This window comes from Salvelinus sp. IW2-2015, linkage group LG9 (genome assembly GCF_002910315.2).
Source record: "Salvelinus sp. IW2-2015 linkage group LG9, ASM291031v2, whole genome shotgun sequence".
NCBI classification, from domain to species: Eukaryota; Metazoa; Chordata; class Actinopteri; order Salmoniformes; family Salmonidae; genus Salvelinus; species Salvelinus sp. IW2-2015.
Window position 1 is genome coordinate 12,784,100 of NC_036849.1, and position 16,704 is coordinate 12,800,803.

Genomic DNA, 16,704 nt, shown 5'->3' on the forward strand with positions numbered 1-16,704 from the left:
CCGTTTTCTTCTTAATACAGTGTTAATCCACTTTTTTTAAAAGTCATTAGGAGAAAGGGGAAGATTCTTCTGACATTCTCAGCATGGTTACAGTAGAGTTGCCCATTCATTTTGGCACTGCTCTGCTAATAGGGTTGCAGCAGTCAGGGAGTGGGGATGCTAATGGAAACAAACATGGAACATTCTGTCCCTGAACCGAAGAGACACTGTCGGTCTAATGGAGCAAATTGCTACTAGGTATTCAAGTACCGTAACCCTCATGAAAGTTTAAAGAGATAAACGTCAGGGTTGCATATTATACTGAAAAACCATAACCCTGTTCATAATTGCCTTGTTTATATCAGTTCAAGGAGAGTTTGAGGATGAATTGGTATTGAGGTGACTATCGTAGGTAATGCTCATTTTGTCATTTACTGTCCTTGTGCTTGAGGTGGAGAGAACATAAGACTTAAGTTGATGACATGGTTCCTCGGAGTGAATTAGCTTGTTTAATCTGAAAGGCTGTCAGTGAGGTGATCGTCGATCTACATAACTCACATAAGCTGTGCATCTAAAAGGGGAGCCCTTTCTGTACACCCGTCCCGCAAAATGACAGTATCACACTTGGAAGTCGTATACTCTGTGTGCATACAGATATTCTAGAACACACACTGTACATTCTGTAAGCCATCAAATGTTATATAATTAATTGAAGATCGAAGATTGAGGCGCTTAACTGCCTTGTTAGTAAAATGATGAATTATTTTAGTTGAATGTAAGATTTGTTTCCTGCTTACCTTCTAAGAGTAGCCGCCGACCTTGGCGTCGACTGTTTAAAACAACTTCTTTCCTCATTCTGTTCAAAAAGACCTTGCAACGGAAAACGACTGAATCTACAGTTTCCTCGTCTGTGACAAGAAAATGGAAAAGGAATGTCTTCATTTGGGTTTGTTTTTGTTATTTTATCTGTTAGACCGAAGAAGTTACTGTATGTTGGATAATACTTATTACAACACAGTACAGTTTGTTCTAATATGGTCATTTTTGTTAACTTTGGTTAAATAATGTAACAGACTTACTGTATTACGTCATTAAAAGGGTTTCGTTCAAACAGTGAAGTAGGAAAGAAATCAAATATGTTAATTTGAGGTAACTGGAATAGATGAGGGAAGTTAGGGGATCGTTTAAGTAGAAATGAAGCATGGTTTGTTATTAACTTGATGAAAGGTAGCCTATATTCTAACACGTTTTCACTTGAGCTGTATTTGACTGCATAATCTATCAGCACGGTTTCCCATAAGAAATCTCACAACAGTTTAAAATGGTGTAAAGAAGTCTGCTTGAAGTGCCCTCCTGACAGTAAGCATTTGCATGATAGTTTCCATAATGATCCAATAGCTAATAAAAGGTGTATATTAGCATTTAGCATCCTAGAATTCAAAAACGGATGAAAGCAGCAGCCAATATTTTAAACTCCCTCTCACTATTCTAAGACACGCTCTGCCACTTAAGCAGAGGTCCATGAGAGTCTGTGGGGAAGAGCGCGTGCAGCAGCCTCAGTCGATCCTGATAACGTGGTTTTAACAAAATGAGTCCAGCAACGCTGCTTTAATTCAGGCCCTATTACACGGCCCATCAGGTATCACTACACAAGTCCCTGGCTGCACATCTCCTCCACACGGCTCTAAAGGGAGTTTACAGCGGTCTCTGGATGAGGGAGGCTTTTCGTGCATCACCTACACATAACTAGTGAGGTGACAACCAAAAGACGTGACCAAGATGGAAGTCTTTGATGAGAAAATAATGCTTGTCATTATTTAACCACATGCATTAAAAAAACAGGTGTCCTATTTATGAGTATTGCACAACCTTTTGGTCTAAACCTCCATTATGTGGAATTCATACTGTTACCACAAGGGGAAGTACAGCAATGGAGAGTGCCTTCACCCTCACCTTAAAGCCCACCTCTGTATTATAATTCTAGACCTTTCTTCAGATGAAGTAGATCTGCCAGAGTGAACCAGCAGGCCATTTCAATAAAGGATGAATAAAGTTTGTCATAAGCTAACAGAATCCACAGTAAGGCTGACGACCTTGTCCTGTCAAACCTTTACAATCTCTCAACGCATAAGAGCAACCGTCCCTGAGTCCGGCCTGCCAATTAATATCATGTTCACTAACACATAACTCTGCCTCACTAAAACGGTGGCAAAGTGACAAGCCATTTCTTTGTGTTTGCCCAGCTAACAAAGACGAGCTCTTGTGTAGAATAGATAATTGCCTGTCAGAGTGACCCAGTGTAGAGTAAGCGCCTCTGTTCTGTGTTAAAGGCAAATCTAACCAGCAAGAAAGGGCAATATCCCAGAATCCTCCAGTGGCTCATTAGGCCCTGTGTGTTCTAGCAGTGTAATAATAAGTATGTTATCGAAGGCCCCTCAGTTACGACAACAACTAGTCTATTAAAGCCTTCAACACACACACAACCACCATTATAGTGATCGTGTCAACCCCAACAAGGTAGTGTGTAAACAACATGTTCCTGACCATTTGACTCAATGTGTTCTTCGTGACAGTTCAACGGGACGAACCTTGTTTATTGTTACATTGACAGCAGGATGTTATTTTTTATCTGGGAAGTTAACGAGTCCAGTAAAGCAATACAATACATTGTGGTTACACTAAAGACGTTCAAGCTATATCTATACCAAACTATCTAATCTAGTAGTGTATGTGAATTTTGAATAGGGTCCTATACTCCAGAGGTAGTTGCTTTGTCATCCCTATTCCCCATGCTGGTCAGTCAGAAGAGGGGCGTCCCACACAGTTATTGTCCCACACCGGAGCAGCGTCATGATATTTGTTTTGCACTGGTGTGAGACTTAAACTGGAGGGGACAGTGGTGGCAGCACTCTGACATCCTCTTCTTTCTACTGTCACTAGGTCTCTGGCTGTGCGGTCACCTCCGTTGGCAGTCACGCTACTCATTGTGCTTCCTGGGAGCTGAGAGTTGGCTTTGATGTGATTGAACAGGCATGGCGTTGCCAGGTCAATGTCTTTCTATGGTCTATATCCAATCTAAGTCTATTAGATTGAAAGCATTAGCAGATTTGGGGATTGGATATTGATAGTAAAACTAATATTTTGAGTCAATTACTGGTTGAGCTGGTGGTTACATAAATAAACTAAAAACCGTTGCCAAAATACTGGCATAAAGTGTGCTTTGTGTTAGTGTTTTAAGTATGTATGTGTGTTGTTGCATAAGTGAGACACTACACGACATCCCATTACACCCAGTATGCAGATGACCATTTAACTGGAGATGTCTGACAGAGTGAATGAGAGTTAGGCCACAGATGTTATCTCTATGTTTTGTCATATTCTTCAGCCCCCCGGAGGACAATACAATAACCTCTACCCACAGTATAACTACAGCCCAGCCAGCTATACACTACTGTACTTGTCAGGGGTTACACTGTACAAGCTAAATAAGGAAGAAAAACATACAAGCTGTGGTTTATGATGTAGGAGGGAGAAGATCAGGGCAGAGGCATAATACAGCTTTTTCTATAGTGGGAATGATCTATTTTTAAATGCATTGTTACAATAATGATCAAGCAGTACTACGTCTATAAAGAATAAATGATCAGAGTGCAATATTCCTCTCAAAATAACTGTTTATTAATGTTAATACAAATAGCTTTTCTGGAGTACGCCCATTGAATCACATTTCATTACATTTGATCAAACACATCATATCTCTCTACTATAGCTCCCCTCTCAGGTCTCAAGAACAGGTTTACAGCTGATTAAGAACAGGGTCTTCCACAACCCCCCCTCTGGCTCAGGAACACCGAAGAAGCCTTCCCTCTCTACCAGTAGGCTACCTTCTACCTCCCCTGTAAGGATAACATGCTACAACATGGAAATTACTTCATATTGCTTAGCTAGGTGGCCAATTCATATAGGAATTGGTTGTGTTGTGAACGTATGTTATTTTTTTTTATAAGCTTGTGTATATTTTTTAGTTATTAGAGTGTGGGAGTGAGTTAATATTCCTTGTGACTAAAGGTTAGTTCTCAGTGGACTGGTTTTTCCATCATCTCAGGAGTAACTGGATTTAATCATGATAATGTATCATAGTACAGTTAAAGATCATTAGGTAGATTTAATGATGATGTATCATTGTACAGTTAAATATCATTAGGTAGATTTAATAATGATGTATCATTGTACAGTTAAATATCATTAGGTAGATGTAATGATGATGATGATGATGTATCATAGTACAGTTAAATATCATTAGGTAGATTTAATGATGTATTTAGGAAAAGGCAATCCTCAAAGTAAATGGGAATAATAACTCAGTGTCATTATACAACAAATCAGATCTGAACATGTAAGTGGCATGAAGGACTTTTCAGTTGAAAGACAAAACAGACCTTGGAGTGAGAACACTAGATCTGACTAAGAGCTTTTTCTGGATCAAAATGGGGCTTAGGTGGTGGGCTTGGCGTCACTGGCTAATTTCCTGCAATTCTATACATTTTGCCATGTGGCAGAGATGCAATTTTGCAGTTTTAATGCAAATATCCTGAAATTCTACACATTATCTTTCCTATTTTCACCCCTTTTTCGTGGTAACCAATTGGTAGTTAGAGTCTTGTCTCATCGCCGCAAGTCCCGTACGGACTCGGGAGAGGCGAAGGTCGAGAGCCATGCGTCCTCCGAAACACAACCCAACCAAGCCACACTGCTTCTTAACACAATGCCCGCTTAACCCAGAAGCCAGATGCACCAACCAACGCGTCGGAGGAAACGCCGTACACCTGGCAACCGTGTCAGCGTGCATTGTGCCTGGCCCGCCACAGGAGTTGCTAGTGCGTGATGGGACAACATCCCTGCCGGCCAAACCCTCCCCCAATTGGGCCAATTGTGCGCCGCCCCATGGGTCTCGCGGCCGGCAGAGCCTGTACTCGAACCAGGATCTCTAGTGGCACAGCTAGCACTGTGATGCAGAGTCTTAGACCACTGCACCACTCGGGAGGCCCCCACATTATCTTTTCTACATACTTAATATCTGGTTTTAGTCGTATTGTTTGGACATAGGCGGCCTGAAAAAACTGAAAAGGCAGAAAAAACACTGACTTTCATACAGTTAGTGAGAGCGAGAGAGAGAGAGAGATGGTGTGTCTTGTCACTGTGTCTCTTACCTCCCAGCAGTTTGGACTGACAGTTGACAAATTCTGGCTTGCTCTGAGAGCTGTAGCGCTGGCAGGTGTGGTGGAGGATCTGGATAAAGGTGCACTTTTCGCCGGCCGAGCCAGCCACCCACTGGTCAAAGGCATTGTCAAATGCCAAGTCAAACTCTGGACAGTCCTTATAGAGATACAGAAACAGAGCAAGAGAGATAGAGAACAAGCATGACCCAGGCAGTAGGTGTTGATATGAGATTTGCCCTAATGAAATGGGTCAGGTCATGTAGTCAGGAAAAACTCAGCCCTCGGCAGGGAGGTTCAGTGAACTGTAAACTCACTTTGTTGGGGTCACAGCCGTTGACCTGTCTCAGCTGGTCGATGGTCCACATTGACCTCTTGGCGAAGGACGATGAGCCTGGGAACTGCTTCACCTTGGTGATGGACACATGGGAAGGCTTCTTATTCGTCACTGGGGAGAAGAAATTAAGTAACAATTAGTTCAAACTAAACAAATGATCTGTTAACAATAGTAAGGGATTCAACTTAAATTGAACAAAGTTAGATGCCAAATGTTCATATAACGAAGGTGCTGTTTTGAACAGAGTGAATGTGAGAACACACTACGGTCACCACAAGCAATGAGAGTGACAAGCTTCCTCCATAGCAACTGTGTTCAGGAATAGAGGGGTCATTGGTGCCAAAAACAACATAAGCTTATCAGCAAAAGCAACAGAAAATAAAAAGCTATTTTTTCCTGAGGGACAGCCTGGCCTAATGTTGACCGGACCTCCCCGTGGCCGGGCCTTGGACATAATAGTTATCGAGTCAAAATATTCCTACTAATCTTTCATTTACTTCCAATGGGAGCTATCGTCTTTAACCCAACCACACAGTGTCTGACAGTTTGATAAGGCGCAGTGTGACAAAGAAAATAAAGTTGACTTTGTTGGTCTTGTCAGAGTCTGCGGTTATAGCACCTTTTACACTTCACCAGATGCAACTCGCACAAAAGAAAAACACCCGTTTGTATTGATAAAAATGATGTATTGCTTCTAGTCCTCTGTCGACTAAATCTAAGTGGATATCAAGAACGGCTAAAGCCTTGTGGTAGATAATCTACTCTCAGTATCTGGAGAAAGAGGGAAAGTATAAATCAACACGTGTGGTTGAGCCAAAGAGGAGCACTCATATTAGTGAGTATGGCCTGAGGCCTACTGTAGTATCTAGTATCCACATCCTGCCCTGTGACATCACCAGAATATCACCACACCTCCCTGCAGCCCAGACTCTTTCCATGGATCAAAGCTCTGTGTTTACAGATCATCCTGTTCAATGTTCCGTCATGTGTCAGAACCACTGCATGCCTGCACAGATGGATCCAGGCACGCCAATATCTGTTTGGAAGGGCCAACATGCTCCTGTGTTGTTTTTGCTGGCCCAAATACCAGGCCACTGTTTCCGCTTTCCCCTTCTGCCATTGTGTCTTTCTGGATAGACAGATAGGCCTAGTGTAGGTCACTCCTCTTCTGTTCCGAGTTCGGTTTCCAAAACACAGTCCCATCTGGGCAGGTTGTTATCAGTTACAGACATGTTTTTGAGGCCTAGTGTCAGACCAAGCCCTTCTCCTGTTTTTCACATTGTCTTTTTAATAACATAGGTAGGGCTAGATCCCTGTCTTTTTTTGCATCATCCTGTTTGTTGTGATAGTATCTCCTTGGTGAGATGTTTGGATATATTGTACATGTCCATTTATACAGCTGTATCTAACAGCGGAAGTTGTGGACTTTGATCTCAGGGTTCGACAGTCAGGGGCTTGGTGTGAAGAGTCCCGTTTTCTACCTGAGCTGCGTGGTGCTTCTGGTAAGATCTACTCTGTTCATTTTGATATTACAGGCTTCCAGGGAGCACTGGAAGCACCTTCTGTTTAACCAGTAAAAGTATGCTTCTACAAAGTGGAACTGGTTTCTTTAAATGGTTCTTCTCGACTAGCACGCCTACAGAGCACAGCGAGAACTAGTAAGTCAGCCATGACAGGAGAGGCATGAAGGGATCCGATCCTATATTACACTGGTCAATTCCGAAAAGGGAAGCAATGAATCAAGTCAGAAAGGTCAGAGGGTAAAGAGAGGTTATCATATACCAGCAAGGATCTTATATTTCTATTGAGCTCAAACAATTTTTTATTTTATTTCACCTTTGTTTAACGAGGTAGGCCAGTTGAGAACAAGTTCTCATTTACAACTGCGACCTGACCAAGATAAAGCAAAGCAGTGCGACAAACAACAGTTACACATGGGATACACAAATGTACAGTCAATAACACAATAGAAAAGTATATATACAGTGTGTGCAAATGTGGTAGGATTAGGGAGGTAAGGCAATACATAGGCCATAGTGGCGAAATAATTACAATTTAGCAATTAAACACTGGAGTGATAGATGGGCAGAAGATGAATGTGCAAGTAGAGATACTGGAGTGCAAAGAAGCAAAACATTTAAAATAACATGGGGATGTGGTAGTTGGATGGGCTATTTACAGATGGGTTATGTACAGGTGCAATGATCGGTAAGCTGCTATGACAGCTGATGCTTAAAGTTAGAGAGGGAGATATGTCTCCAGCTTCAGTGATTTTTGCAATTCGTTCCAGTCATTGGCAGCAGAGAACTGGAAGGAAATGCGGCCAAAGGAGGAGTTGGCTTTGGGGATGACTAGTGAAATATACCTGCTGGAGCGCGTGCTGCGGGTGGGTGCTGCTATGGTGACCAGTGAACTGAGATAAGGCGGGGCTTTACCTAGCCAAGACTTATAGATGACCTGGAGCCAGTGGGTTTGGCGACGAATATGAAGCGAGGGCCAGCCAACAAGAGCATGCAGGTCGCAGTGGTGGGTAGTATATGTGGCTTTGGTGACAAAACGGATGGCACTGTGATAGACTGCATCCAATTTACTGAGTAGTGTTAGAGGCTATTTTGTAAATGACATTGCCGAAGTCAAGGATCTGTAGGACAGTCAGTTTTATGGAGGGTATGTTTGGCAGTATAAGTGAAGGATTCTGTGTTGCGAAATAGGAAGCCGATTCTAGATTGAATTTTGGATTGGAGATGCTTAATGTAAGTCTGGAAGGAGAGTTTACAGTGTAAGCAGACACCCTCTCACAGAAACAGAAACGTCCGCTCACTGTCAACTGCGTTTATTTTGAGCAAACTAAACATGTGTAATTATTTGTATGAACATAACATGATTCAACAACTGAAACAAACTGAACAAGTTCCACAGACATGTGACTAACAGAAATGGAATAATGTGTCCGTGAACAAATGGGGGGTCAAAATCTAAAGTAACAGTCAGTATCTGGTGTGGCCACCAGCTGCATTAAGTACTGCAATGCATCTCCTCCTCATGGACTGCACCAGATTTGCCAGTTATTGCTGTGAGATGTTACCCCACTCTTCCACCAAGGCACCTGCAAGTTCCCGGACATTTCTGGGGGGAATGGCCCTAGCCCTGACCCACCAATCCAACAGGTCCCAGACGTGCTCAATGGGATTGAGATCCGTGCTCTTTGCTGGCCATGGCAGAACATTGACATTCCTGGCTTGCAGGAAATCACGCACAGAAAGGGCAGTATGGCTGGTGGTATTGTCATGCCTGAGCCTGCATGAAGGGTACCACATGAGGGAGGAGGATGTCTTCCCTGTAACGCACAGCGTTCAGATTGCCTGCAATGACAACAAGCTCAATCCGATGATGCTGTGACACACCGCCCCAGACCATCACGGACCCTCCACCTCCAAATCAATCCCGCTCCAGAGTACAGGCCTCGGTGTAACGCTCATTCCGTCAACGACAAACGCGAATCCGACCATCACCCCCAGTGAGACAAAACCGCGACTCGTCAGTGAAGAGCACTTTTTGCCAGTCCTGTCTGGTCCAGTGACAGTGGATTTGTGCCCATAGGCGACGTTGTTGCCGGTGATGTCTGGTGAGGACCTGCCTTATGACAGGCCTACAAGCCCTCAGTCCAGCCTCTCTCAGCCTATTGCGGACAGTCTGAGCACTGATGGAGGGATTGTGCATTCCTGGTGTAACTCGGGCAGTTGTTGCCATCCTGTACCTGTCCCGCAGGTGTGATGTTCAGATGTACCGATCCTGTGCAGGTGTTGTTACACGTGGTCTGCAACTGCGAGGACGATCAGCTGTCCGTCCTGTCTCCCCATAGCGCTGTCTTAGGCGTCTCACAGTACGGAGATTGCAATTTATTGCCCTGGACACATCTGCAGTCCTCATACCTCCTTGCAGCATGCCTAAGGCACGTTCACGCAGATGAGCAGGGACCTTGGGCATCTTTATTTTTGAGTTTTTCAGAGTCAGTAGAAAGGCCTCATTAGCGTCCTAAGTTTTCATAACTGTGACCTTAATTGCCTACAGTCTGTAAGGTGTTAGTGTCTTTACGACCATTCCACAGGTGCATGTTCATTAATTGTTTATGGTTCATTGAACAAGCATGGGAAACAGTGTTAAAACCCTTTGCAATGAAGATCTGTGAAGTTATTAGGATTTTAACAAATTATCTTTGAAAGACAGGGTCCTGAAAAAGGGCCGTTTCTTTTTCCCCCTGAGTTTAGGTATTTGTAGTTGTCCACATATTCTAAATCATAACCGTCCAGAGTAGTGATGCTAGACGGGCGGGCGGGCAGCGATCGGTTGAAGAGCATGCATTTAGCTTTGCTTGCATTTAAGAACAGTTGGAGGCCACGGAAGGAGTGTTGTATGGCATTGAAGCTCGTCTGGAGGTTTGTTAACACAGTGTCCAAAGATGGCCAGAAGTATACAGAATGGTGTCGTCTGCGTAGATGTGAATCAGAGAATAACCAGCAGCAAGAGCGACATCATTGATGTATACAGAGAAAAGAGTTGGTCCGAGAATTTAATCCTGTGGCACCCCCATAGAGACTGCCAGAGATCCACACAACAGGCCCTCCGATTTGACACGCTGAACTCTGTCTGAGAAATAGTTGGTGAACCAGGCGGGGCAGTCATTTGAGAAACCAAGGCTGTTTAGTCTGCTGATAAGAATGCAGTGATTGACAGTCGAAAGCCTTGGCCAGGTCGATGAATACGGCTGCACAGTATTGTCTTTTATCAATGGCGGTTATAATATCGTTTAGGACATTGAGTGTGGCTGAGGTGCACCGATGACCAGCTCGGAAACCAGATTGCATAGCGGAGAAGGTACAGTGGGATTCTAAAATGGTAGGTGATCTGTTTATTTAACTTGGCTTTCGAAGACTTTAGAAAGGCAGGGCAGAATAGATATGTCTAACATACAGTATCGACCGCAAAGCAATTCTCCCAAAATGGATTAAACAGCCAAATGGTTCTACTGTACAGTGGTTCTACTGCAAGTTGGGAGAGGCGGTGGAGGGGGAGTGTCGTCTACAAAATATCCGAGAGCGAGAGAGCAGACTACTCTGCTGAGACCATAATATTGAATTGCCATCATCCCAACCCTATCCTCCCCATCCCTTTGACACCGATGCCAAATGAAAAGTGTGAGCTGCCTGCTGATCAGAAGACAATACCAAACTGTATACAGAAATTAAGAGGCAGAAATAAATGGACCTGAAAGTAAAGTAAGAGCTCTATAGAATGAAGTACTGTAGACCTGGTTTTAAAGAATCACTTAGGAAGAGAGGCTGCGGTAAGACGAAAAGTCAGACTTATGTCATCGCTCAAAATAACGGTGCGTGAAAATCAATAAAGTCATGGAGATTGACAACAAGAAGTGTTATGATTCTTCCCCTTTGGGACCGAACAGCCTTGACTAACAGATCCATCATTAGCATATTCCTCTGCTCAATGGCAAGGCAGCAAATTACAGGCTTCGTGGCGAGCTCGCTTTCAAAACAATCTGCTTGATGCCAGGATGGTGAATAGCGGTTATGTAACGCTTGGGAAACCAACATCATGAAACAACGGGAGAAATGCATCTGAAATGATCCGTTACAGAAGTGAAGTAAAAATATATTTTTTACAAAGACTGTTGTTTGGGGAAGACATGTTTGTTTTGCTCTTCTTTGGAGAGATATGAGTGGCATTGTCTCAAGAAATAGGATGGGTTTCTCTGTTAAAGGACAAGGCTCATCAGTTAATGAGTGCTGAAATCTCAGGGCCACTCGGCTGTACTGTCAACACTCTGAATTAAACAAGCAGACACCTCTGAGCCGATCCAATCAGTTTCTTGTGCTGCTGTTGACTCCTACCTTGTCTGAGTTTGTCTCCATGTTATCAGACAATTACTACATCCCATCAGAGACCTTGGCTCCAATATCAGAGAAAGGATTGTAAGAAAACAAAAGGTGTCCCTCAAAGGAAGTTCACACTGTAAATCATGATGCTGTTTTCACTCGAGACTAGGGTGTTCCAGTAGATAATGAACATTTGAGATAATGTTTTTTATAAAACCATTCAGGATAACATTATATGCAGTAAATGCCCGTTTCAGAGTAGAATTAAGAAGAAGCAACTCAGACATTCGTGTAAATCATTACTTGAAGTTAATGGCAGACTCTCAAAGACCTGTCTGTACCATGAAGGAATGTGCACAAGTACGCATGCACACAGCCACGCCAGGAGGTTCTGAAACATGATTACCCCTATGATTACCCCCAGAACTTAATAGCACTTCACATTATAGGTGTGGACACACTTCTGTAGCTCCGCATTTGTCCACCCTCTTTCCATAAAGCACTAAGGTGGATGGGAAAATAAAGCACTCATCAAGCTTGGAAGACGTAAGAGCTTTTTGACGTGCACCGTTTGACTCTCTCTCTCTCTTCCTCTATATGATCAATTTCAAAGCTTTCTCCAGACCAGGTGGGTGAAACCCTGTTGAGAATTAAAATCCTTCAGTCAGATCTGTTCGGCCAGAGTGGCACCGTGGAGAGAGGGAGGGTTTCCATGGCAATCTAATCTGCATGGTACAAAAACAACTGATTTCACAGGAGGGGTGCCATCTGTAGCTGGTTAATTTAGGGCAGCGGTGTCACTCATTAGGCCCTGGGGGCCGCATTGGGTCCGGAGGGCCGGCCTTAAAATGTGTTATATTGCCTCCTGAGTGGCGCAGCGGTCTAAGGCACTGCATCGCAGTGCTAAAGGTGTCACTACAGAGTGAGCCAAGGTCCTCCGACAATAGACACTGATATCAATGCCATCCCTGTAGAGATTGCATGTTAAGGTAAATTCTGCAGAGTTTGGACTCATTCACTTGGCACGGACCCACGTTCTTGTAGGCTAGTTAACATGGTCCACTGTGATGTTTAAACAGAATGAAAAAGTGAAAGTTCAGAAACAGTGTGGTGAGTGTGGTCAAATGATTTTCAAAAAGCTCTATGGCCAATCACAGCTTAAAAAGTAGGCTAATGTTTCAAGACTCAAACAGCTCTCTTGCTTCCCTGGAAACCATGTATACAGACGGATAAACAAACAAGCGAGCTGACTGGATTCTGAGTCCGTGAAGAGGAGATGCCTTCACCATGCTCTAACTTGTTATTATAGTGCTGGAACGACCCATCTAACGCGGCTCTCTGTCTGGGCCTACTGCATCATTACTGGTCTATTTAAACCTGCCCCACTCAAGCTGAACTGGAACACATTGTTACACTCCAACAGAGCCTGTCACTGTGACACGCGCTAGGCTAATACTGGCTAGACAGACCACAGCAGCCCACAACAATCCCGTCCACAGTCAATTCATGGGCTCAGGGACAAGGACCTGCTGTGTGGCCCATGTTAGTGCAGGGTGGAGGCCATGCCATGGCCAGACACCGTGGTAGTGTGGAGAGGACACACCATGGTACCTAACAACTGAGCAATGGAGCGCTGCTTGGTTCAATGCTATGTGAGACTCAGTTAATCAATCACCCAGCAGATGCAGAAGACATCATTTATTCACACGTGGGAGAAACAGTAGAGAAGTGTTTGTCTGTGTTCGAGAGGAATCATGTGCATTCTCTTAAACAGTGAAATCTTTATCATACCAAAGACAATGTTGAAGTGGTTATTGTGCAAGCTCTGTCGGCTCAAATCAAATAAAGTTGTGTGTCATATGCTTTGTACACAGGTGTAGACTAACAGTGAAATGCTTACTTAAAGGCCCTTCCCAACAATGAAGAGAAAAAATGAGAAGTAATAGAAAAATAATAACAAGGAACAAACACACATTGAGTAACGATAACATGGGTATATACACGGGGTACCAGTACCGAGTCGATGTGCAGTGGTACGAGGTAATTGAGGTAGATATGTACATATAGGTAGGGATAAAGTAACTAGGCAACAGGGTAGATAATATACAGTAGCAGCAGCATATGTGATGACTCAAAAGAATTTGTGCAAAAAACGGTCCATGCAGATAGTTAAAGGGATAATCCACCCCAAACCACTAATTCCTATTATTAACAATGTTAAGTAACACTAAAAGTGAAAACATTTTGTTGTAATAACAAGATTGGTATAAACATGGGAAAACCATTTCGGGAAATCCATTGTATCTCAAGTCTACTACAAAACCCACAATGCAATGTTCTCCATCTCCCTGGGCGGGCTGGTTAGCTAAGTAGCTAGCTACAAAACATAGCTACACACAATCATACCAAACTCAATATCAGCATGTGAAGTAGCTAGCTGTAAAATCGCCTAAACATACTGCGCTGTCAATTTAGGAGTCTCTCACAGAGTTCAACGTGCAGCTTGTCTCTGCCACTGAGCTATAAATGGCGTCCCTGCCCAGAGCAGCATTATGTTGCTTTCCCACAGAGCTAATTTTGAGATGGGAAACGTCATTAGAATCGGATTGTGTGACGATTAGCTTAGCAACCGCGTGACGCAGCATGACACGTGAATGCGATTGGTCGACAGTCAGTTGGGTGGGGCGTTTTTCCATTAATTGCCCAATGGGATTCCCATCTCTTTCTTTCTGTAATATATCTGTTTCCTACAGACACGGTGCATTACAACATGGTACTTGAAGGAGAAACGGTCGTTAATAATTTGGTAGACTGTTTAGACTGAGCACATCTATGCGAAATCTGTACTTTGTCATGACGATATAAACAGATGGATGTGTTATAGACAAGTATGGCCATACCATCTATTGGCTGATTTTGGTGATCTAGTGTATGTCATTGTTTTAAAAGCGTTATGAAATGTGATAGGGGCTTACACTAATCTCCAGTAACAGGAATTGTATACCAATGACGCGTTCCTACACAATTTCCTATTTTACCCACTGATAGAACATTGGCTTTCACCAAATTGACAGGTTCATGATTTTTTATTTCTGGGGGTGGATTATACCTTTAAATCAAATAGCTACCTGGACTAACTATTTAGCACTTTTATGGTTTGGGGATAGAAGCTGTTCAAAGTCCTGTTAGTTCCAGAGTTGGTGCATCGGTACCGCTTGCCGTGTGGTAACAGAGAGAACCGCCTATGACTTGCGTGGCTGGAGTCTTTGAAAATGTTTATGGCCTTCCTCTGACACCGCCTGGTATAGAGGTCCTGGATGGCAGGGAGCTCGGCCCCAGTGATGAACTGGGCCGTACTCACTATCCTCTGTAGCATCTTGCAGTCGGATAGTACGCGGTGATGCAGCCAGTCAAGATGTTGTCAATGGTCCAGCTGTATAACTTTGAGGATCCAAGGGCCATATCTGTTCAGCCTCCTGAGGGGGAAGAGGCATTGTTGTGCCTCCTCACAACTGTGTGGTGTGTGGGGACCATAATTCCTTAGTGATGTGGACACCGAGGAACTTGTTCACGACCCGCTCCACTACAGCCCCCTCAGTTCCCTGTAGTTCATCAGCTTCTTTGTCTTGCTGACGTTGAGGGAGAGGTTGTTGTCCTGTCACACAGTTTATGGACAGAGTTTGAATACATGAAACTCCTGTTCTTTGAGAGTTTACACCCTTCCATTTTTATATCTCAATGACTGGGACAAATCCCAGGCAGGGTTATTTTAAATGGATTTTAGATATTTTTAATCTCCCTTTAATCCCATATTCAGAGAGTATTTTCATAATATGAAAGGGTCTTTGCTGTGGAGGGGAAAAGAACAGTCTGATCCATGAAAAATGGAGATTAACTGACAGAAGCCGACCAAAATGATTTACTCATCTGCCGACAGTAACACTTCCCTTTGTAATTTAAATCAGGGGCACATCACTACCCAGAACACGGTATCTGTGCATTCTGAAAAGAGATACAATTATTCTCTGTTTCAATATTTGAACAGCTCCAACTATCTGGGTGGACAAGGATGAAATAAAACCCTTTGAAACAGGACACTGGAGAGAGAGAAAGTTATTCATGTCAGTTTGACAGTTGGATGGAGAAATAGGGATAAAATTTTCTTTCCAGTCAGTTTTTCCAGGTGTTTTTAGCTATGTTTGAATATATTTTGAATTTAACGTCTCATTACCTTCAAGCACAACATCAATTCCGCTGTGATGCAAATGGTTCTGAGTGTGTAGCATATGCATGGGGTAACCTAATGATCATTACTATGACAACACCACAAAATTAGGATGGATTGTCAGGGCATGTTTACTAGAACTGTGTGAGAAGTTACAGATACGTTGAATTACTAACATCAGCCTATTTTAAAGACTACTTACTACACAAGAGACTTGCATTTTTTTATGAGCATTAAATGGTCAGAGAGGTTTTTGGATAATGAAAACATGATATGTTCTACCTAGTGCTGGGGGGGGGGCACTAGGTAGAATTACTTCAATTATTTTTAGTTCTTTTTTTTGTGAGCCCAATGAGGCATTTCTTTAGCTCCGCAACATCCTTATGCAGACTAGCCTAGCTAAATAGGATGACTAAAGTCATAAAATAAAAAAGTAGTAATACACAACTGAAATATTTTATTCTTTCATAGTAATTTCCTATTGATGTCTACCCAATGTGGACCTAACAGAGACAACGGAATATTGGCAGTTGAATGTTCACTATTTTTGGCTTTGGAATTTGCATAAAAAATAATTTAATGTCGTTATTTCCTAATGCATTTCATATAAAAAATAATTGAAACCGAAATCACAAAAAAAATCATGATTATTTTTTAAATAATCAAACCGAAGCGACCTCAAAAGCACTCATCGCTCAGCCCTAGTTCTACCTTATCAATGGGAGGACTATCTCCTAGCCAAATTATTGCCAAACTTCAAGCTAGCCTTTAGTTTATATATTTTTTATTTAACCTTTATGTAACTAGGCTAATCAGTCAATAACAAATTCTACTAACAATGACGACCTACCCCGGTCAAACCCAGACGACGCTGGGCCAATTGTGCGCCGCCCTATGGGACTCCCAATCACGGCCGGATGTGATACTGCCTGGATTCGAACCAGAGACTGTAGTGACACCTCTTGCGCTGAGATGCAGTGCCTTAGACCGCTGCGCCACTCGGGAGCCAGCCCATTACTCTTCCATGTTCTGAAGGTAATTTATTCAATTCTTCTG

General features: G+C 43.0%; 1 protein-coding gene across 2 annotated transcripts in view; it reads right to left on the bottom strand.

The window, feature by feature from the left end:
* The window catches only part of LOC111968585 (syntaxin-binding protein 6), a 95,785-nt gene that overhangs the window by 7,787 nt on the left and 71,294 nt on the right, over positions 1 to 16,704 (bottom strand). The window contains exons 3-5 of one of the 2 annotated variants that reach the window (XM_023994262.2): positions 5,513 to 5,643; positions 5,190 to 5,355; positions 777 to 887 (exon numbers count right to left, since the gene is read on the bottom strand). In XM_023994262.2, coding sequence (XP_023850030.1) covers positions 777 to 887; positions 5,190 to 5,355; positions 5,513 to 5,643 — 408 coding nt within the window. The remainder of the gene's footprint in view (positions 1 to 776; positions 888 to 5,189; positions 5,356 to 5,512; positions 5,644 to 16,704) is intronic. The other variant, XM_023994263.2, reaches the window with a different exon arrangement.